Here is a 22,696-nt window from a genome sequence, read left to right on the forward strand (position 1 = left end):
CTTACCTTTTCAATTCCTTCATTTCTCTTGGTTTGTGTCTGGTATGTTGTGTGTAGCAGCGCTAACTGCTTCAGAGCAAAGGTTTTTGTGTATTAATTTCCTAGGTTTTTTTTAATGCTTAAAGGGGAGGTGGGAGGGCTGTAGAAGTGCAGCTGCTGACAGATTATATTTTAGCCATGAACAGCCGGACATGAACCCTCCTGTGTCAGCAGCACAACGTGAACCCTTCTCTAGTGTAGTATAAAATCTGACGGTGACATGTAGCTCTTGATGGAGATGGTTTAATGTGGGCCCAAGCCCCATAAAACAATCAAGTTTGTGTGCACAGTGCAGACATTTTCAGTCATAACATGAACAATATGTAAAAGTGACCTTAAATCCAACTTTAAAAAAGATTTTGTTTTTTTTTAAAAGTTACCTATTGCATCAGATTTACTCAGGGTCCCCTCTCTATCAAGTTTTGTGTAGACAGACAATGTTTGATAAGATATATTGGTCAACAATAAAAGTAGGACTGCTGTGAACAAATTTCACCCAGAGCCCAAGTTCAAAGACTTCCTATTAAAAATGTATGAAGAGAAACCAAACAAAAATTAGACGAGAAATTCAAAAGGCTTAAAAACTAACTCTGTGCAAAATTCCACACCAATCGGAAACCAACTTTTAGAACAAAACAGGAATGAATGCCCAATTTTAAGCCTATTTAAGCCAGAACTATGGAGCCACTATATGGCACCTCCATAATACATAAAAATAATGGACTTTTATATAGTGCATTAATTCTGAAAGACCATGAAGCACTTTAAGAAACTATATACATACAGGGGCACCAAAATTCAGCCTCCTCTGGGGCTTAAGCCAGCACACAGCAAAGGCAGGATGAGTTTTGCTCAAAACACTGAGCAAACGTCTGCTTGTATGAAAAGTACCCTGGGGTCTTCAATGCCCCCCATGCAACTGTGATTGGACATTGGTTTCTAAGATCTTATGCAAAAGACGGATGCACACACCTTCTAAACTTCACGTAACTCAATTTATCTGCCTTGTAAAGATAAAAGACTAAGTCAATGCAATTAGAATCTGAAGTTATAGATCTATGGAGCCCAAAGGTGAAAAACCTGAAACTCTGATCCTAAGCCAACCCCTCTTTCAGCAAACAGAAAGAAAGGGTAAACAAAGCTCTCGAAGTATTTTAAAATAAAAAGGTAGCTATTTTTAGCTGCATTTATTGAAACTGCTTCCTTATCAGGAAGCATGTAGCTGGGAATTACTGTCTGCCTACATCGGAAATTCTTTCAGAGGCACAAAAACCCAAAAAGGAAATTTCCCTTCAAAAATATACTGTGTATTTTGGGTGCTGGTGGGTTTAAATAAAAAGAGTCAGTGCTTCTGACCAGGTCACAGCCCCACTAGGAGGTCTGCACTGCAAACTAGAAGCCTTTAAGTCACCTGAGGGAAACATAAAATCCTTCCAAAGCACTGACAGAGAAAAGTGCTGAGAACTCAATTGATAAGGTTTAAAAAAACCCACCTCTTTCTCTAGTACCTGCAGCACCATTTCTTAACCACACAGCATCTCCTTCCCAACTATTCATGCACTTAGGGCATATCTTCAACTAGAAAATGTCATCACAATTAATCACTATGGTGAAGAGCCCAGTTAAGACACACAATGACTACAGCTGACCAGTTAGTGTAGATCAAGACAAACAGGGTACAGTTTTGTATCCGCTAATTGTGTTTAAAAACACGTCCCCCGTTCCTTGCTTCCTCCCCTCTTCCCCCCATCCAACAGGCAGTGAAACCAGTGCCATCCCACTGAGCAGGGAGTGCATACTGCCAAAAGTCTACGCAAGGGTTCCACACCTTCAGTATGCTACACGGCTGGGATAGGAGGAGGGCCAGCTAGGGGATGGGTGCAGGATTGTTTGCTCTTAGTAGAACGGTCCATGTCTTCTTAGGTGCACACATAGCGCCTCACACGTTACTGTGAAACACAAATAATAAATAAGACCTGCCCAGTGGAGCTGCAGCTACAAGGATCCACTGGCCAAACCCCCATATGGCAAGGGCTTAGCTGCCTCTGAGTCAAAAACAGCAGTAGTGGCTGGGAGCAATTTGCTACAGCCTCAGGGAAGGATTCCATCAGGCCTTCCTTCTACTGCTGCAGAACCCCCTGGACAAAGCCAGCATGCTTCGAAAATAAGCGGGAAAGAGTTTGTTGCTTAAGGTTCAGATGCTCACCAGAATGGACACATTTAGTGTAGCTGGTCGATTCTTAATTCAGTGTTTCCATTTTCTATTCTATTTAAGTGCTGCACACCTGCTTGACCCTGCTGTAAATGCGAGCCAGGCCTAGCTTTCAGTGAACGAGTGTACGGAGATTGAACCCTGTCAGGCATATGCACTAAACAAATGTAACCAACCTGTCAGGTCAGTGCTAGCCCGGTCTTAAGATTTTTTAAAAGATTCACAAGCAAAGAAGTGGTGCCAAATGACTATCCCTGGTGTTCTGACTCTGGAAAGCCCAGCCATTAGTGGCTATTTATTAACCTGCAACACCATAAACTACAGCCCAGTTCTATAGGATGAATGACTCATAATGAATTGCAGGCGTTTTACAAGCACCGCTGGGTCTGCATAAAGCAAAACCTAAATTCAAAGTGGTTAATGTCAGCCTCAAGTACCATAGGAGAAATTCTCCCCTCACAGACATAGGTCGAAGCCCACTAACTTCAATGGGAATTGTGTGCAGGCAGCTGAGGATAGAACTGGGAACTTTGTGTGCATTTTCTAAAGTTTCTTTCTATTGCTTCACTGCTGGCTATTGTACCAAGCAGGAGTGGAAGGGACAGGCACCAATTGTACCCTCCACTGCTGCCCCCACATTGCCCTGTTGAAAAGCCACAGATACGTAAAAGAATGATGCTGTGTGTTCAGCTATTGTGCTTAAGCTCTTGCCTATCGTACATTTTTGGAGAGGGACTGGGGAAGAATAGTCTCTGGGTAAGGGCTGTGGACTGGAACTCAAGAGGTATGGGTTCAGCTCAACCACAGAGTTCCCATGTGACCTTGGGCAAGTCAGTGAATGCTTCTGCTATTCAGTTCCCCATCTGTAAAATGGGGATAATAATGCCTCTCAGCCTCATAGTTGTGTGTTACATACACTAATACTTGTGAGGCGCTCCGATGCTATGGAGATGGGCTGTATAAGGACCTAGGTATACAGCAGAAATAAACCCAACCATTAAAAAGGACATGTAAGATATTCTGCATAATTTTTAAAAGCTCAATTATTAATATTAACTCTTGATCTTGAAGTTTGGTTCATCCTCACAGATTGTCCTGCCTGCATATATCATGCGTGCATTAGTTTGTTATTACCTAGCTGCTTGCGAGTGCTGGGCAGTGCATGCTCATTTGACCTTGTAAGACTGCTCATAACACAAGTTATTTGTTATTGACAGGTGGTCATAGCATGAGTGCTCTATTGTTATTGAAGGATTCCTTTCCACATGCTGGTTTGTTGTTGAAGGATCCCTTAGTCATGGCTTACACACGGTTTCTTGTTTCTTTTTTTATTATAGGGTTATTTGTGAGTGTTGAGCTGCTGACACTGAATTTTTCTTAGGAAAAAATGAGCCCACAAATGTAAAAAAATATACAGAGACATATGAGGGTGGAAGGGGAAGAACAAGTTAATTTTAGGTTTCACTGAACTTGACATCATCGCTTTAAGACAAGGCTAAAAATGCTTTAAGCCCAGTAATACCATAAATGTCCTGCTGCTTTTGCTTTGGATTTTTCCTCACACTTTCTAGGGGAATTCCACAGCGATCTGCTTGAATCCCAAATTAAAGTGACAACACCCTCGTTCCTCTGTGAAGAGAGATATGTCTGTGTGTGCATGCTTTAAAAGACTAAAAAGTCAGTGGTGAGACCTTCCACATATGCAATAGACTGGCATGGCACCACTGGTCCTGAGCAGCCAGTTGTCCAGGCACTGAAACACAGGGCTCCTATCCCCTCGCAACTTTGCCTTGTGAGCTCCCATTGGGGCAAGAGAGGAGAGAAAATGGGATGTGTCTTTCTATGCATTTCCATCGGAGAGTGACAATCTGGATAACCACAGCATCAACTGGGTTTGTGTCACAAGCACGTAAGACGACAACAATGTGTTTTTGCAAACTACTTGCTTGAACAGCAGACGCCTGCTCACAACAACGCCTTCCAACACCAATTTTTTAAATTTTAATCATGATACATCTGCCCTGGTGGCCAGATACTAGAGGAGATGGAACCAGTTTGGGGTTCACTTCTGCACCCATTTAAGTCACTGGTGACGCATATAAATGGGCACTGGATCAGGCCCTTGTTGGCGTCCCCAATGGCAAGGTGGTTCAACTCACTACCTATGTCCACATGTTACTCCAGGGGAAATTCAAATGAAGATCTTCCTGGTCCATAGGCCACAGCTTTCCCAACTGGGCCAATAATAAAGTCTTGCTCTCCCCTAGTGAAGAGCTGTCCTGCTAAGCTTGTTGCAAATTAAATGTCTCCCTTTGCATCTCTTCCATACTGATTTTGCACTGCCATTCCTATAGGAAAGCAATAAAGCACTGCATTTTTATCTTTACTTTTCAGAGCTTTATTCCTCCTATGTCCGAGGGTAGTTGTGTGACTTAATTCATTTATATCTGTCCAGTGTTTTGAAACTGGCAGAGAGAAGTACAAAATAGTAGTAGAGCTGCCTAAACAATAGTCTGTTATTTTTTGAAACTGTTAAATTTTATCGTTTTTATTACATAAACAAGGTACTGTATGACAAAGCCCTGTGATACTACAAGCACTTGACAAATATTAATCAAGTCTCACCTCAGACCTGGGGGAGATTTTCAAACTCAACTGAGTGTCTAACTGGGCCTTTGAAAATCTATCCCTGTGTGAGCTACACTATAATCCTCATTTTACAAATGGGGAAAATGAAGCACAGAGCCTTCTTGGTTAAATCACTTAATTTCTGGGGGAAGTCTGTGCTAAGCTACACACTAAGCCCGGCTCTGAATCAGGCTTGAGCCCGAGCCCCACTTCCATCCACACACAAATCAGTCTGACTTGGGTCAGCAAGCACACAGTACCTGTGACATAGGACCCTGTTGGGTGGGGGGCAGGGGGGTTACTTACAGCCTGAGTCCTGCTGTGACTCTGGCCCAAGCCCTATCATTTTGCAGTGTGGATACAAGTCAAGCCGCAGACCTGAGTCAAAAGGTCTGCATAGCACAGTATGGATGCATTAGCATGGCTGTAAGCTCCAGGTCCTGCAATTGTAAACCCAGGTTTAGAATGCAGTGTGGACTGGAAATATCGAGTTCCTGCCAGGCCCGGGCCGCACGGAACCAGGTTTACAATGCAGTGTAGACATAGCCTGGGTGGCTCAGCAGCAGGACCAGAAATAGAGCCCTGGAGCCCCTGAATCCTAGTCCCATGCTCTAATCACTAAAACATATTCCTTCTCCAAGAAATTATTCATCATGTTTAGTACAGCAGTGCCTAGGGGCCAACCAGACTTGTAGCCCCATTGTGTGAGGCACTGTATAACCACCGAATAGTACACAGTCCCTGCCCCAGAGAATTTACAATCTAACTAGCCAAGACAGGCACCAGGTAGGGGCAGGGGTCTAACATGCAAACACAACAAACAATGCTATGGCATCAAAAGTCATGTTAATGCCAGGACCTTTTTCTTTGGCGTGGGTTGAAGTTTAGTTAGAAGTGGATTAGCTAAACAGACAGGGAAATGATGGGAAAGGGGCCATCGAAGGAAAGGGCATAAGGAAGACGGGCAGAGGAGTGTAGGCGTGTACAAGGAGCAGGTGTGGAGCCAGGCTGAGATTAAGTGGCTGTGAGGGAATGGGCAAACTAGCCAATCAGCGCATGGCAGAAAAAGATTACACAAAGGGTCACATCCAAGTCCGGTTAAAATCAATGGGAATTTAATCACTAATTTCAGTGAGACCAGGCTTAGTTCCAGAGTCATTAATTTAACATTCTGGGCATCTCTCAAAATCCCTTTGTCTTGTATATAGCGTTTATTTTATTTCCCTGAATGTGCGTCAATCAGTTTTGTTCCACAAGGATCCTTCCAAAGCAAATATTTTTATTGCTTTAAATAAGGCTTAGGGTGAAGGGTTTTCTTTTTCTTTTTTTCTTCCTTTCTTTCTATACACTTGCAGTGCAATGCACTGAAGATTCTAGTAACTAAATAACCATATGTCTAACACTTGAAAGTGGCTTTTCTGACTGCTAGCCAAAACTGTAAAATAACTAACAGGTGCCAACAGATTAATAAATAGAGAAACATAATTAACAGACATTACACAGAAAAATGGATCCCATGCAATGATGACAGTGTGACTATCTCTCACCCATCTCCTAACTGTTTCCTGCTTTCCTTTAAAAAAAATGCACTTAAAAACAAATGATGCATATGAGAAATACTATGCGGTCAGTAGTAGGACACTCACAATAAACTGATTTGAGATCTGGTAAATGCCTCAGCTTTGCTTCAGAATGTACCTGATCCAGCAGCCCTTTAAATGTACTACTCACCACCACACATTATGGCTTAGTTAATAAACGGATCAGGCAAAGCCTCTTTTCACAGAGCGGTGACATCATATGGGCAATCTGGGTGAGACCATAAGGAGTTCATAACCAGGCAAGAGCAAATGGTTTGGTCTCATCTGAATCAAGAATTCAGCTACTCATGCAAAGATAGATGAAACTGTGTGCATGCAAAGCACTTCCTGATATTTAAATACTTCTCATTAATATTTTCATTGTAGAGAATTAAAATTAGCAGTTCCTCTCTCCTATCCACATGGGCAATGGAACAGTCTATTATTACCGCTACAGCGAGGGACCACCGGCATGTTTAAAGAATCAAGCAACCTCACTGGCTGAAGATGGACATGTTTCAATGCTGTACAATACCACTACTGTTAAAAAGCGCGGAAGCTCATCAGAGCCAATCAGACCCTAAAAAACACTAAGGGCTGGAAACTGAAGAGCGCAGAGTACCTGCAACTGCTTTTGAAGTATGTTGGAACTGCAGGTACTGGACAGCTTTGACAATTAGACCCCAATTATTTTAAAAGCCTCTCTTCTCCCACCACCCAAAAAAGAGAATACTTTGCATTATGGAGCACGGATGTCAGAGTTCCTCTCTACATGGTTTTGGTATGACAGCATCTGGAACATTGTGTTCAGTTCTGAGCATCGCAGTACCAGATAAGTTGTGGGGAGTTCTAAGAAGAGTAACAACAACAAACAGGGGGCATGAATGATTGATTAATGACTTTCAAAAGAGCTACACATGTATGGTTTGCCTCACTGTGACTAAGATGGGAGACATATGATCTCCAAACATATGAAAGACATAAACACGAAGAACAGAGCGGAACTGTGTAGGGTGGGTCTAACTAGGAGTATATGAAGTGTCAGGAGGAACCTCTTGACAGTGTGACCTGTTAGATTGTGACCTATTAGCCTCTGAAATAGCCTCTTAAGGGAAGGAGTGAAAACCCCTTGGAGATTAAAACTGAACTGCAGAAAGTAGTAGAGCAGGTACAATAGGGAACATGGGATTGTTAACAGTTCCTTTCCTTCTATAGCTTCAATATTTCTATGCTTCATGCGGTGGCATCTCTCTATCCAAAGGGGCGCAAAGAGAATCATAGCAGGTTTAGAACATTCCAACACAGCAGTCATTGCTGACGGTGCGGAGAAGGCGGCAAAATAGCCATTTTATTCTTGCACTGTAAAAAAGATGAAAAGCTCCTTTAAAAGATGTTTGTCTTATGTTTCAGTGCACAATGACATACATAAGGGAAAGGTTTTCTGACCTATCTCTTCTCTTAAGTACTCTCTTTTACACTTTGTCCAGTTCTAAGAACCACTCAACACAGGGTATCACCCAAAGTGCAGGAAGACAGCACTTAATGGCATTGTACCAGACAGGGAGGGGAGCCCTTTTAAACACAGAATGCAGAGAAACTGGATTTTTGTGGCATCCCTCAGGTCAGAAAAGGGATTTACAAGTACCTCCAGGATATCTATTTATCTAAGTACTTATTAGGCCCCCATTACCACAATATCTGAGTGCTTCACAGTCTTTAATGTATTTATCCTCATAACACCCCAGTGTGGTAAGGAAGTGCTATTATCCACATGTGACAGATGGGGAACTGAGGTACAGAGAGACTACACAACTTGCCCAAGTTCACACAAGGAGTCTGTGGCAGAGAAGGAAATTAATTTCTGGGTCTTCCACAACCCAAGGACATTCACTAGCAACTGGACCATCCTTTTTGTCCATCAGCTCTGCAGGCTGATAGAGAAAACACAAACTGCAGAGTTGACTGTCATAGTTCAGAGTAACTGCACCTTTTATTCTCCCTCCATGGTTCAGCAAGGACACCCACTCTAGGCTTCCAGCTCCTAAGCTGTCATCTCTCTTGTGTGGAGACACACGTCTCTCTTACTCCTGACTGGGGAATTTCCAGGCTGCACAGTTCCCTCCCTATACTGTGAATTCCCCAGCAAAGTCAGACTGCCTAAGCAGTCCTGCTTTGCTTTACTCCTCAGAGACAGTAAACAGGTGGGTTACCACATAGCTCTTTCATTCTTAAGGTGAAAGCGTTACAGAGAAAACATATTAAAAACAATAAAAGAACTGACATGGGGGTTAATAAGCTTACCAGGGATCACCCCCTCACTCCAACAAGGGCTCTCAATGGTTATCCCCACCAAAGAGTTTTTTGGTAAGTTCATTATAGCTATTAGTTCATAACGAGCACCCTCAGCCTTATGGGAACTCGGTAGGCCAAATCCTTCCAACCCTTCGCTAAGGATTGGGGCCCTCTTGGACAGAAGGCCCCGTCCGTTTGCAGGATCAGAAAGAAGGCCCCACGTCAGTTTTATCTCAGGCTATTTAACCAAAATTCCTTTCTTTGTTTGTTGGTCCTTGGAGAATCCAGTAAGAACCAGTATATCTGAGCCTCTCTCCAGGTGCGGGTAGCTCTCTGGAGGTGTTACAACCTGAGTGAATCTGACCAACCACCCCCCTCACTGTTCTTAGTTCCTGGAAGTCTGTGGTCCCCCCTCCCCCAAGGGATTACATACAATCCCTGGCCAACAATGATATATCAACTTTTTCAATAAGGTTTGTCCAGGATAGCATCATATCTGTCACAGTGGCATGCTTGATCTGCCAATAGATGGTTAGGACACAGGAGAAACTGGCAACTACACTACTCTCTGGGTCTACCAGAGGCTTGAGCCCTGGCATGACATTAATTCTAGTGGTGGGGGACACCAGGCCTTCTACCCTCCTCACTGATGGGTGGCCAGCAATGCCATAATAGCAGCTGGCAACAGAAAGGTGGAAGTTAGGGGGAATATTATGAGTATTAGATGGCAGGGATATGTTTGGATGCCTAGGACAAAAGTCTTGGAGGGAGGAATGTGTTTTTGGAGAAAGGATTTTGGACCCTCACAGTACAAAACTAAGTTTTATTACATAGTGCTTTCATATTATTGGGGTGGGGATAGAGGCTCAGAGAGGGAGAGCAAATCAAGGTTTACAGTAGATTGGAATGGTAGAGGGAGCTCTCCACACCAGCCAGAGAGATGGGGACTCTCCCTAGACTTTCAACAGCACCAAACGCAGAGGTGAGGGAGCTCTCCCTATACTTGTAGTGAACAGGAAGCTGCATTCCACTCCTTCCCCTTCCCCACTCTTACTCCCGTCACTTCAGTTCCTGGAGCAAATCCTCTCCCTGTCACCTGTCTGAAGCCCATTTGCTCACCAAACACTTGGGACTGATTTACAACACTGAAGGAAATTACTGCCCTAATTGTCCTGGCGCTATTGGCTGTTACTGCCTTAAGAGTACTCTTAAAAATTAAAATAGAGGCATTATTATAGAAAGGCATAAAACACTCTGTCTAAATCCAGGGAGCCCATTTCATATTAATCAAGGACATTCCTTTTCATTTCTATCTTCTCCCTTCAAATGCAGAATATATTTGAGCCTATTCCAGTACAGCAAGAAGGCAAAACCAATCCCTAGGGCAAATTATGCTCTCAGTAATACCCATGCCACACTATTGAACCCCACTGGTTTGCTAGGAGTGTAAATGAAAGCAGAAAATAGCCCTATTAATTTGTCTGTTAAGGCTAGAACTGGGCTCTAACTGTGTTTTGCTAAGAGTCATTAGACTACGTTATGGGAATAGTTCTGCTCAGTGGCTGTGACTTGAAAACTGTACCAGATCTTCCTGTTGCCTTCAGAAATAACTGAAGAAATGAAGGGGGAGTGGGGTAGGGGAAGATCATCAGCTATTGAATCTCAGCCAAGTGCTAAAGATTAAAAGCAAAGATAGACCCAAACCATGATCTGGATCTGAATGTCACAACTAGCCCCTATTTCTATTATGGACTGAACTAAAATGCCCAATTCAAGCTACCCTACCTACGTTTGGAGGAAAGTCCAGCTTTGGATCTAAGATACAATATTTGGATCTATCTTTAGTTAATAGAAGAGGAGCCAGCAGAAATTATTTACCCTTAATCCCGCATCCCATTTCAATCCTATTACCCAAGGTCCAGAAAGATTAGTTATCTCTGTATACAGCACTGGCGAGACCATTACTGGAATACCATATCCAGTTCTGTTGTCCTCACTTTAAAAAGGATGTTAAAAAATCTGGAAAGGTTTCAGAAAAGAGGTACAAGAATAATCTGAAGTTTGGAAACCATGCATTATAGTGACAGAGTTCAGAAGCTCAATTTATATATATAGTTTAACCAAGAAAAGGTTAAGGGGTAACTCATTGTGGTCTAAAAGTAACTACATGGGGAAGAGACTTCTGATAGTATCTAGCAAAAGAAAAAGTATAATGAGATTCAATAGTTGGAAGTAGAAGCTACACAAATTCAGACTAGAATAGGGCACACATTTTTAACAGTTTCAGAGTAACAGCCGTGTTAGTCTGTATTCGCAAAAAGAAAAGGAGTACTTGTGGCACCTTAGAGACTAACCAATTTATTTGAGCATGAGCTAAGTGAGCTGTAGCTCACGAAAGCTCATGCTCAAATAAATTGGTTAGTCTCTAAGGTGCCACAAGTACTCCTTTTATTTTTAACAGTGAGAGTAATTAGTCACTGGAACAATTTACTGAGAAATATGGTGGATTCTCTAACACTTAAAGTCTTTACATCAAAACTGGATGTCTTTCTAAAAGATGTGCTATAGCTCAAATAAAAAATTATGGGCTAGCTGCAGAAATCATGAGGTGACATGCTGTGGTCTAAGTTATGCTGGAGGTTAGTCTATATGTTCACAATGGTCCGTTGCAGTCTTCATATCTATGAATTAATCTCAAAAAATCAAGGAAGTTCAGCAATATAGTACATAAATCAATAATAACTATATGTTGAGAGTCAAAACTCTGGGCTCCAATGTGGTGAACAAGGAAGACTATGTGTTCCCTGAATCCATGGAGTTTGCAATCTATATGAAAAATTGGTGTGGTAGAAGAATCTTCCAAATAAATTTATTGAATAATCTGTAATGGTTTTTCTCCACGACAAATCAGACAGGTATAGAAATGCAAGGTACTAATGGTAGGGATGCCCTGTGGATTTCAAACACACTTCCCAATCAAAGTTGGGTCAAAAATTTCCTATCAGAAGGAAACCTTCATGCCAGCCGAATGGGAGTGAATTTGAGTGACAGTTCATACATTCTTTCCAGCAAGCTAATCACATGGTATTACCCGCGTTGAATGGCAGCAGAGGAAGAAGCAACAGAAAAAAACAGGTTTCACAGTAGCAGCAAAAACAGATGCATTGTAGATGCAATAGGAATAGGTGATGTGAATTAAGGGCAAGTTTAGGACATAATACCTGGTGTGAACATGGGACAAAGAGGGGGGTAGACCAGGACCCTAGAAGCACTGAAATACTGGGTTCTGTCCCTGGGATGAGGAAAGGAGTGTGCCTGAAGGATAATTTAGGGCAGGGATTCAAATGCTTTATGATAATGGGGATGTTTTTTAAGAAAAAATGTGTCTCATGAACTATCTCCCCTCCAAAATCTCAATTCCATTTGTCATTCCCACTCCACATCAATCCAGCGGCAACTAGAATACAGTGTTACTATCTGTCTTGCCGAAGCACCTAAGGACGTGGTGTTTAACAAATGAATAATTGTATGTAAACAAGAAAAATTCCACTGGCTCCTTTTTCACTCTGTTTCACCTATCACTGCCTTGCCCCGCAACCAGCAAGTTACCTCAGTGAGATGAGGCTCTGGCCCCACCATCTGCTCCAGTTTTGGTCCCAATGTTAGCCTCTCTTTGTGGACGTAAAGCACCCTGGCAAGCATCGTGCTATGCTCACTCCTCTGGCTTTACAGCTGCAGGTGTTCACACTCTGCAGTGAAGAGCCTGACTGTGACCAGTAAACACACTGAGGACCATCATCAGCTCAAAAACACTCACCGACCAGAGTTGGAGAAGTGTTGACATAGAACCAAAGTACATCACCAAGTGATCCAACCCTGAGAGATTCATCCCACCCAAGGTGATCTTGCTGAGTCAAATTTATCCCTGGGGTAACTCTACTGAAGTGAAAGTCATGGTTGAATTCAGTCCTATGCATTTTTCCTGCCACATGAAATGAACACATAATGTGGGGAACAGCACGTTTTCACTGTGTTTCTGAGCGATTTCCTTTCTTAAAAAAAAAAAAAGTGTTTTAAAAGACAAACAGCTAGTGCTTTCTCAATGTCTAGCTATGGAGTTCCCCCATCCCATTCTACAGATTAACCACTTCCTCCTCCCCGTTCCCTCCTCAATCCAAGAGGTGAGCCACCACTCAAACACTCACGCAGGTGTGCCGGCAGTCTGATCGCGTCTTCCTCCATCCTGATCGCTCGAGGCACTGGGACATGTAGTGGTGATGAGGAAGGGTAGTTCACTACTGGGCTCGCTGGAGGTGTGTAGGAAATTCTTTCCTGCTATTAAAAATAAGAAGGCGAGAGAGAGAGAGAGAGAGAGAGAGGGGACAATGTGAACTTTGGAACAGAGGTGTGAAACTAAAACAGGGGACAGGAGGGGGAAGTGGGTGGAAGGAAGGAAGTGTGTATGAGTGGTGGGGGCGAATAGCATTTATTATGCACCAGACTGGCTAGGGAACCACACAGAGTGCAATTGGTCCACTTGCTCTATAGCTCTGCAGGCGTGACATTCAAATCCCTGGAAGTTCCAACCCTGCAAATTGCAGCCAGGGACTAGAGAGAGTTTTCAAGGTGATGGTTTTCATCTTGCTAAAGCCTAATAAGTTTCCCTGGGTTTTCTCAGAAGTTTTCTGAAGGGGGAAAGGGGAAATAACAGAGGTGAAGAGATGGGGAGGATTTTCAAGTCAATGTAAATCTGATAGTGGGGTGTATATATATATATGCGTGTGTGTGTGTATTTTATACACACACTGTTCTACAGTAAATGCCCAAAGCACTACATCTCATAACAGCATCCGGGCATAATTATTAAATATTTAGCACTTTAAATCTTCAGACCATTTTACCAAAATTGAGTAATTAGTTGATTTACTGTAGTATTTACATTGCTATAGAGAACCATATTATATTGCTGTTCACTTCTGTATTTACTTCAGAGGACTGCAGTAGTTTTTCTAAACAAAAAATAAATCAGCATAATAAAAGGAGCCATTTCCACTTTCTTCAACATACAGTAACATTTATCTCACTATTGCACAAGACTCACAGTTAAACAAGATGTTTCGTATTATTATTACTACTCAATATGTATCAGTATTATGGTAGCGCTTAAAGGTCCCGCTAAGATCAAGGCCCCATTGCACTAGGTACTCCATACACACGCACACGTACAGAGTAAGACATGGCCCTGTGCTGAACAGAAAGTCCTGCATTGCGATTCATGCAGGCAGACTATAGTGCCTTCACAGAGCCCCATTAAAATCCATGCAGACAGAGCAGGCTGCCCATGTGGATCACACAGCCGGATCAGGTCTAAAAATAGACAAGATAGACACAGAGCAGGAGACAGGGATATAACATACAAGCAGAGTTATCAGATGGATGATTTGCAAAAGTCATGTTAATTCCGCCGTCTTTTGTTCGTTCAGTTTTATTCCCTAACAAATTTGTCCAGAAACCTAAGATCAAAATTTGATCTGATCTGGTGGGAAATTTCCTCCATATTCTAAACATGTACTGTAATCACAACTCTAATTATACCCTTTGTAAATAAAGTAAGCCACAATATTTGCAGGAGCACAGAAATCATTGGTGTACACTCCCCTGCTGGTTCAGCGTGCTACTTCCCAGAGCTGTGCTGAGTGGTGGCATTTTTGATGATGGTAGTATAACTAGCACGGATGTGAACTATGCTCGCTCATATCATAATTTCAGTGGGGATGAAGTAAAAGCTATCACCACCAAGCCCCTCCCTCACCACAGTGTCTGTCTAATGGAAAAGGACAAACCTACTGGCAAGAAAAAGAAAGTTATTTCCTTTACAAACAATAGCATGCCATGGAACCAGAATGACAGCCTTACGCTCATCTGCGGAACGGAACGCTGGCCCTATAACCAATCTAAACAGGGAACGTGAAAGTCCTTCTTACTCCTGACAACATGATTCAAATAGAAATTAAAGCTATGAAAGGAGAAAATTCCAAGGGGCACTAGACAACAACGGGAATTGAGAGTAGGGCCTTTCACCTTCTAGCCATGGCTTCAAACCAAGTTCAGGGCAATCTGACCTAGATCGGTTAGCTGCTCAGTGGTCCACATGAAATGCATTGTTAATCTCAGTCCAGGTTCCCCATAAACAAAAATCAACATTCTAAAAACCACCATTACAATTAACATTCTTTAGCATCTTTGCTGATGGACTCAGCAGAAAGGCCAAGGAACGAGCATACACAGAGAATGAATGACCCCTACAGGCAATGTAATTTCTCTTCTGGATTTAGACATATTGGTAGAGCAATGTGGAGAAGGTTCTATTGAAAAACCCCAGGCTTATCTCTGTTCTGTGGAGAAGTGCCGTCTCCAGGGCTTTCATGACAGCACCTTTTACCAACATTAAATTCACACCGGATTTTTAGTTAAAAAGCTGGGACATTCTTCCCTGGGGATATCTGACATGGTGAAAAAGCTGGTGGACAAAGCTGGATGTGGATTTGACCGTTCAGCTTTGGTATTCACACCCCAACCAAAGATGGCTGATTCAGTGCTTCACATTCCAATGAGGTCCCCGCCATAGTACTCGGGGGAAGTTCTGCACTTTCACTGGCGCTTGGCGCCCCCTCAGAGCTGGCGCATGCATAACAAATGGTAGAAAATGAGACCAACCACTTCCTAGCATTCCCTGCTGTGATCCACTGTTCTGAACTGCATTCCAGATTGCCATTTTATTCATGCAAAAAGCTATTTATAAAGGAGAGGAACCCTGCTGAAATAGGGCCAAAACGATGCCTGTCTCTGCACAGATGCGTTAGTGCTGTGGCTTTTAACCTGTGGTCTGAGGACCCTGGGGGTCCACAGACTGTGTCTAAGATTTCCAGAGGGGTCTGCACCTCCATTAGAAATTTTTTAGGCGTCTGCAAATGAAAAAAGGTTGAAACCCAGTGCTCTAGAACCGTGGTTCACAAAGTGGGGTCCTCAGACACCTGGAGGCCAGCTGTGGGTTATGAGGAGGGTCCATCCCTTGAGACAGGGCCAGAATGTGCCAGAACCTCATTCCGGAACTTTTGCCACATGAAGGACACCATCTTGCTCTCAAATTAGCGCCCTCTGCACAGCATGATCTCACATGCACCGTGTGTGAGGTCACGTTGGCGGGGGCGTTCCTAGGCTGGCGAGGGCCTTCTGGTAGTACAGAAATGAAAGGGATCTGCGACCCTTAGTAAGATGCCAAAGAAGTTCTTGGATGGGGGGTGGAGGGGAGGAGTTTGGAAACTACTGCTCTAGAGGAAAGAGAGACAACAAGAAGTCCCTTCCCACCTGTAATGCAGGGGTGGGGATCCTGTCTTGCAAGTGATGCTAGCATCTCAAGCCTCACTTCAGCTAGGTACTGAGGCACACGTTTAAACACCTTACTGAATCAGGGCTTCAGAGAGGAACACTAGTAGCCACAAAGGCCTCTCCCACTGGACATCACGGGAGGCATGTACTGGCTATGTCTGTAGCAGGCAGGACTCACTCCTCACTGCATTTTCCTCAGCACCCAGGAGGTGCTGTGCTATATGAAGCCATAATGCCTCAAACCACCACCCCCTTCTTCTCCAGACATCTCCACCTCTTAGAGGTATAATTTAGCCTATGGTGCTTTAAACAATATTTATACCAAAAAGGGCAGTTTCATAGAGATTGCTAAGTAAATGCATCTGATCCACTGTTTTTTAACATCCTATATTCAGGACAGGTAGAAAAGACACCAAAATTGTTATGAAAAAAAATGTGGGCATGCTCATTTTGTCACAGTCAATATTTCCATTACAGGTCAGACTACAACAGCAGGTTGTGAAACAGCCAAAATTGCAGGGGAGATTTTCAAATGCTCAGGTGGGAGGTAGGCTCCCAACTCTCATTTGTGGCTTTGAAAATCTCCTCCCATAGTAATACTATGCCCTGCTACAGCATCCTTAAGCCAAAGATTAAAGAGACTTTGAAGACATTAGGTAAACCCATTTTACAGATGGGTCTCCTGAGTTATAGAAAGACTAAGGCCCAAATTAGCTAAGCAATTGCAGAGCTAAGTTTTCTTAAAAAAAGAACAGCAAGTGCATCCTAAAGTGGAACAGACTTAGCAAATGCATCCTGAAAATGAAGCCCTCCCTCAACACTGCACAGTTGCTACTGGACAGATTTCCAAAAGTGCTGAGCAAGTCAGCAGCAGGTAGAGTTGCTCGGCTCCTTTGAAAATGAGGCTATAAGTGATTTGGCCAAGTTCACCCAGCGAGTCAGCAACAGAGTGGGAAAGGAGCAAGTATCATTCTAGTTCTGTGACCTACCCTAATCCTGGGCGTCAGCTGCTGCGCAACACTCTGGTTAAATAAAAATGTGAATGCAGAGGGTCATATTTGATTGCTGAATTGGTTTTCGAGCCACACTTTCAGGATGTGTTTGTTAAGTCCATCCCATTTTAGGATGCATTTAAAATCTTCACATCTCCAAAATTACTTAACTTTCCTTTATGGGATCTATAAAACAAAACATACTATGAAAATTAGGTAGGTGTCATCATTTTAAGGTTATGCAGCCAGATCCTCAGCTGGTATAAATTGGTGTAGCTCCTCTGAACTCAATGGATTCACAGTGATTTACACCAGCTGAAGAGCTGGTCTGTGACAGTTTGAAAGGGGCAGATGCTATAGTTAGGGGGAAATAAATAGTATTGTAATCAATGAATTTCATATTTCCCTTTGCAGTAAAGCCTATAGTGGGTGGGGATGTGGGCTAGTGGTTAGAGGACCAGATTGGGAGTCAGAATGCATGGTTCTGTTATCCAGTTATGCCACTGACTTGCTGCATGAACTTGGGCAAATTCCATCAATTCTATGCAGCTCCATTAATTAATGTTTGTAAGGGAAGATTGCAAGTGAAGAGTGCTATAAAAGAGCAAAGTGCTATTACATTCCAGATTCACAAGCTGCTGTAATAGACTGGGAATACCAAATCCCACAAGTGACAAAATGATCAGCCTCAAATAATTGCAATCTACAAACAATTTCAAAATCACAGTTCCATAATATTTTGCCTGCAGCCATATACTCATGAGGAGGATGCACAGGTTGGCACAATTCCTGCTGTCTTGGCTTTTGGAAGGCTTCCCTTCAGCTCACAGTGAGCTAGGAAAGTTTCCAGGGAAACCTCACACCGATTAGAATACATTAATTCTTTAATGAAGACCCTTCAGGGATACCCCATCTCTGGGGGTTATTCCACTGTCCCCCAGTCTGTTAGGAGAGGGAACCCAGCAGTATTTGTACATCCAACCAAAGATCAGGCTTGCTAACCATTTTAGGGATACATCTCTATTCAGGACAGCCCTTAAGCAGATGCTGAAGTCCCACTAGACTTAACCTTGTGCACATGTTTAAGTGCTCTATGAGGTAGGGATGGATTTAAGCATGTGCTTAAGAACTTCCCTGAATCAGAGCCTAGGATAGAATCCGGGCAACACTGGGTGCCCAGTTACTGGAACCTCCTTAAATCAAAGCACCAAGTGAGGTAACTACAAGCTTTATTGATCACATCGTGCTGCACAAGCATTCACACACCACTGACTAAACTCCCAAAGTCATGTCACAGCTTGCACTGAGTTCAGCCTGAAAATCTTGGAAAATCCTCTGTGTACAGAATCTACTGTGGGTTGTTTGAAAGTTTTAGTCAGGAACATGGAGGGGAAGACCACAGAACAAGTCATAGGAGCTAGTGGGGGTGGGGGAGGCAAAATTCCAGTACTCTTTGTACACTTAAAAACAAAAATCTGAAATTTGGTGGAGTTACAAATAACAGCTTTTCGCAAGGCTCAAAACTACTTATATTAGGCCGCCATAGCCCCAGAAGTCACAGCCCTAGCATGAAATGATCTCCAACTTCCAGTTCCCACAAGGAAATGTAAAAGTCCAACAGTCCTATTTTTGTCCTTGCACACCAAATCCACCAAAAGCTGCACGCACAAAAGTAGATATGTATTTTTGTAGAAGTGAAACAAGCACTGAAGACAATCTAGTACACAAATGCAAAAGTAGCTCCAATAATAGGACAGTCTGAAGAAGATGGAAATATCGCATTTTGCAACTGAATATTTTTAAATTGTTGAGACAAAGCGACACATGACCTGCCTAGTAGCTTTCAGGATAGCAAGATGGCGGGCGTGGCTCAGCAGCCCTAGAAGGATATTTTAAAGGCCTGTATCCAAATCTCAATCATTGCATAAAAGGCCACTCCTCTTCTACAAGTAATGATATCACACAGTGCCAGGGCTTAGCTCCCAACAGTGGAAGTATAATTCCAGTTATGCTAATTCCCTTTACCTGAAAATTCTAATTATCCAAATCCACAGTGTGTCCCTCATGTAGCCAGATGTCAATTAATCACCCACTTATAACTTCTCTATTAGCCTCTTTGCACCTGTTAGTGCTAATCAATGGCTTGGCATTCGAATACCAGTAAATCAGATAATTAATAATTCAGAAAAATTATGTCCACAGTGGTTTTAACACAATTTTGGTGTTTTAATAAACTTAAAGTTGTTTATTTTTATCCTTTAACAAAGGACAACGTATTAAGCAAACATCAAAACGGCACCTCAAATAGAACTACCTGGTACTCCAAAAGTTTTGGATGTCCCCCAGGCCATTTGAATAAGTGGGAGTGTATTGTGTCTGCTTGCCACCCAGTTTGCTGATCTCTGTGTCACCCTCCATGCCTGACTCCCTGCTCTTCCAGTCAGACCAGTGGTTCTCAACCTATGTCCCATTGTGGGATGCATATGCAGCTCTCTATGTGGTATGTGGGCTTCATCCACACAATATATATACTACCTTTATGGCCCTGAAGATGTCACATGGGCCACAGCTGTGTGCTGACTGGGATGCAAATGGCATGCAGGCTGGCGGTTGAGAACCACTAACGTAGACTTTGAAAAGGGTAAAATCCTGCTTCTACTTTCCTGATGAGCTTATTTCACCAGCAGGTGGAGACACAGTAACTTTGACTTTGATAGCTATCACACAGAGGCCAATAAGGAGAAACAGAGGGTGTGAACTACCTACAAGGGACATTTGCTGTCACTGCCCTGTGAAGAACAGGACTTCAGACTCCCGGACTCTCACTCTGTTACCACTGACCCTCACTCCCTGGGCATGGAATGCTTAGTCCTGTGGCTGCAGTGATGTCCTGGAGCAAGGCTGCACAGGTGTTCCAGCTCTGCTCTTAGGTTGTGAGGAAGGAAAGTACCTCTGTCCTGTAACTGAGATATCCTCTCAATCTGGGTGAGCAGGAATCTTTCCCAGGTAGGGTTGCCAACTTTCTACTCGCACAAAACTGAACGCTCGGCCCCGTCCCTTCTCCGAGGCCCTGCCCCTGCACACTCCATCCTTTCTCCCTCTGTTGCACACACTCCCCACCCTCACTCACGATCTCATTTTCACTGGGTGGCTCACGGGAGTTGGGGTGTGGGAGGGGGTGAGGGCTCTGGCTGGGGCTGCGGGCCAGAAATGAGGAGTTTAGGGCGCGGGAGGGGACTCTGGGCTGGAGCAGGGGGGTTTGGGTGCGGGAAGGGGGATTGAGAGCTCTGGCTGGGGGTGCAGGCTCTGGGGTGGGGCTGGGGATGAGGGCTTTGGGGTGCAGGAGGGTGCTCTGGGCTGGGATTGTGGGGTTTGGAGGGCAGGAGAGAGATCAGGGCTAGGGCAGGGGGTTGAGGTGTGGGAGGGATCGGGGTGCAGGCTCCAGGCAGCGCTTACCTCAAGCAGCATGTCCCCCCTCTGGCTCCTATATGGAGGTGTGGTCAGGCGGCTCTGCACACTGCCCTGTCCGCAGGCGGTTCCCAGCCAGTGGGAGCTGCAGAGCCAGGGCTTAGGGGGAGGGGGAGGCAGCGTGCAGAGCACCCTGGCTGTCCCTACACATAGGAGCTGGAGAAGGCACATGCCACTGCTTCCAGGAGATGCGCGAAGCCACAGCAGGCAGGGAGCCTGCCTTAGCCCCACTGTGCCACTGACTAGAATTTTAACGGCCCAGTCAGCAGTGCTGACTGGAGCCTCCAGGGTCCCTTTTTGACCGGGCATTCTGGTTGAAAGCCAGACACCTGTCAACCCTATTCCCAGGTGAAGGCCATCAGTTTCTGCAGAATCCAAGCTTTCATTTAAAAAAGAAAAATACATGGCAGCAAAAATAAATAGTCCGAGCACAAACTGACTGGAACCAACGTGGTGATGTCTGCCTGAGTCTGCAGAGACAACAAGTGCTGCCACCTCTGTCAGCAGCCAACGCTTATGGGGAAGGTGAAGAGATCTCTTGGGGTGGGAACGGCAGTTGTTGTTTGGGTGGCTGCTGGTAGGAGTATGTGCACTGGGCAGTGGGAGGACATCACACCCATCCCATAGAACAGGAGGCACTGAGTGAGGGGAAATTCTACCACTTGGAAAGGAAGTGCAGGGGGCAACCAACCCCAGCAGAGGATGCTGCATGCAGAGAGGCCTCACCAATGCTATGCTAGCAAACCACCAGAGGGCTAGCAAAGGGAACAGTATAAACAGGTTATTTGTTGACGGTGAAGCATACCCCACAGTCATTGACCTCTTTTGTGTGTGATGTCACATGACATGATAGATTTCTGGGGAGGAGTGGCATTAATTAGAGCCCTAGAGTTCAGCCAGCAGGAGACCAGGGTCACTGGGCCCAAGCAGCAGAGGTTACTTGAGTAGGGGGAGACTGGGCAGGAGGGGTCATGGCTCTGGGGGACCAGTGGATTTCAGCCTGGTGAGCAAATGTGGCACTGGGTAAATTTTCCAAGCCCTGCCCCTGCACACAGGGTTTGATTCCATGTCCACTGAAGCCAACAGAAGAACATCCATTGACTTCAATGGGCTTTGGATCAGGCCCATAGACCATGTTCTCTGACTACATGCAGGGAGGAAGATTAAGCCCTGCAACAGGGAAGCAAGAACTCTGCAGCACTGGAGGGTGAATTAATTCTCCCCCACCTCCCAATTTCTATCTCCTTGTTAATTTCCATGGTGGACTCCTACACATTTTTGATCCCATTACTATAGTAATTCACAACAAATCTACAGCAGCATAATCAGCACACTAGCTATAATTAGAGAAATTAAAACAAACACAGCTCTCTGGAATGGACCTTATGCAAAGCAGCTCTGGGGAAAGATTAGCATCACATTTCCTGAACACAGAGAGCAGAGATTGTTTTAGTGACCTTACTGATTTCATGGAGTTCAGTTCCTCCCTGCCTCCTCCCTTTGGACTGAATCTGAATCTCCAAGCAGTAGGGCAAGAGAGCCCTGCCCTCACCTCTCATGCCCTGCCACAGCGATTTCTCGGGCAAATGAAAACCACAGAGGTGCTGCAGTTCAGCGCAGGAGGGGGTGAATGGTTTCCCCCCCAGATGATTACAGCTACTGGTCTAATTAAATTAAAATGCTACGGACAGCAATATTAATGCGTTCAAGTGTTGTGAAAACGCAACCAGCGGAGGTCAATGACATTGTCAAAAATGATTGTCTGAGCACCTGCAAAAATGGTTCAAATTAGCAAATACGAAGTAAGACACTAACTAGCTAAACCACACACACACACACACACACAAATGTTGCTGCCCTCTGAGACTATTGCTAATATGTGGGAGAGAAGGAGAGAGAAATACTGAGAGGGGATAATACAAGGTAAAAGTACAAGATAATATGGAGGCAAAGAGCTTAGTAGAATTCAAAAAAGGATCAGTCATTTGAATGAATATTATCCACAGATATGCTAACTGTCCAGTGCAAAATTTTTAAGGGAGATAGGTCCCAGAAAACTAGCCCTGCACCTTGTGCAAAGGGGTGTACCTGACCACA

General features: G+C 44.0%; 1 protein-coding gene across 4 annotated transcripts in view; it reads right to left on the bottom strand.

Moving 5' to 3' along the window:
* The window catches only part of ETV6 (ETS variant transcription factor 6), a 165,145-nt gene that overhangs the window by 92,511 nt on the left and 49,938 nt on the right, over window positions 1–22,696 (bottom strand). For 3 of the 4 annotated variants that reach the window (XM_073315686.1, XM_073315667.1, XM_073315695.1), the window contains exon 2: window positions 12,956–13,085. In XM_073315686.1, coding sequence (XP_073171787.1) covers window positions 12,956–13,085 — 130 coding nt within the window. The remainder of the gene's footprint in view (window positions 1–12,955; window positions 13,086–22,696) is intronic. The other variant, XM_073315678.1, reaches the window with a different exon arrangement.

This window comes from Lepidochelys kempii, chromosome 1, assembly GCF_965140265.1.
Source record: "Lepidochelys kempii isolate rLepKem1 chromosome 1, rLepKem1.hap2, whole genome shotgun sequence".
In the NCBI taxonomy this organism is placed as follows: Eukaryota; Metazoa; Chordata; order Testudines; family Cheloniidae; genus Lepidochelys; species Lepidochelys kempii.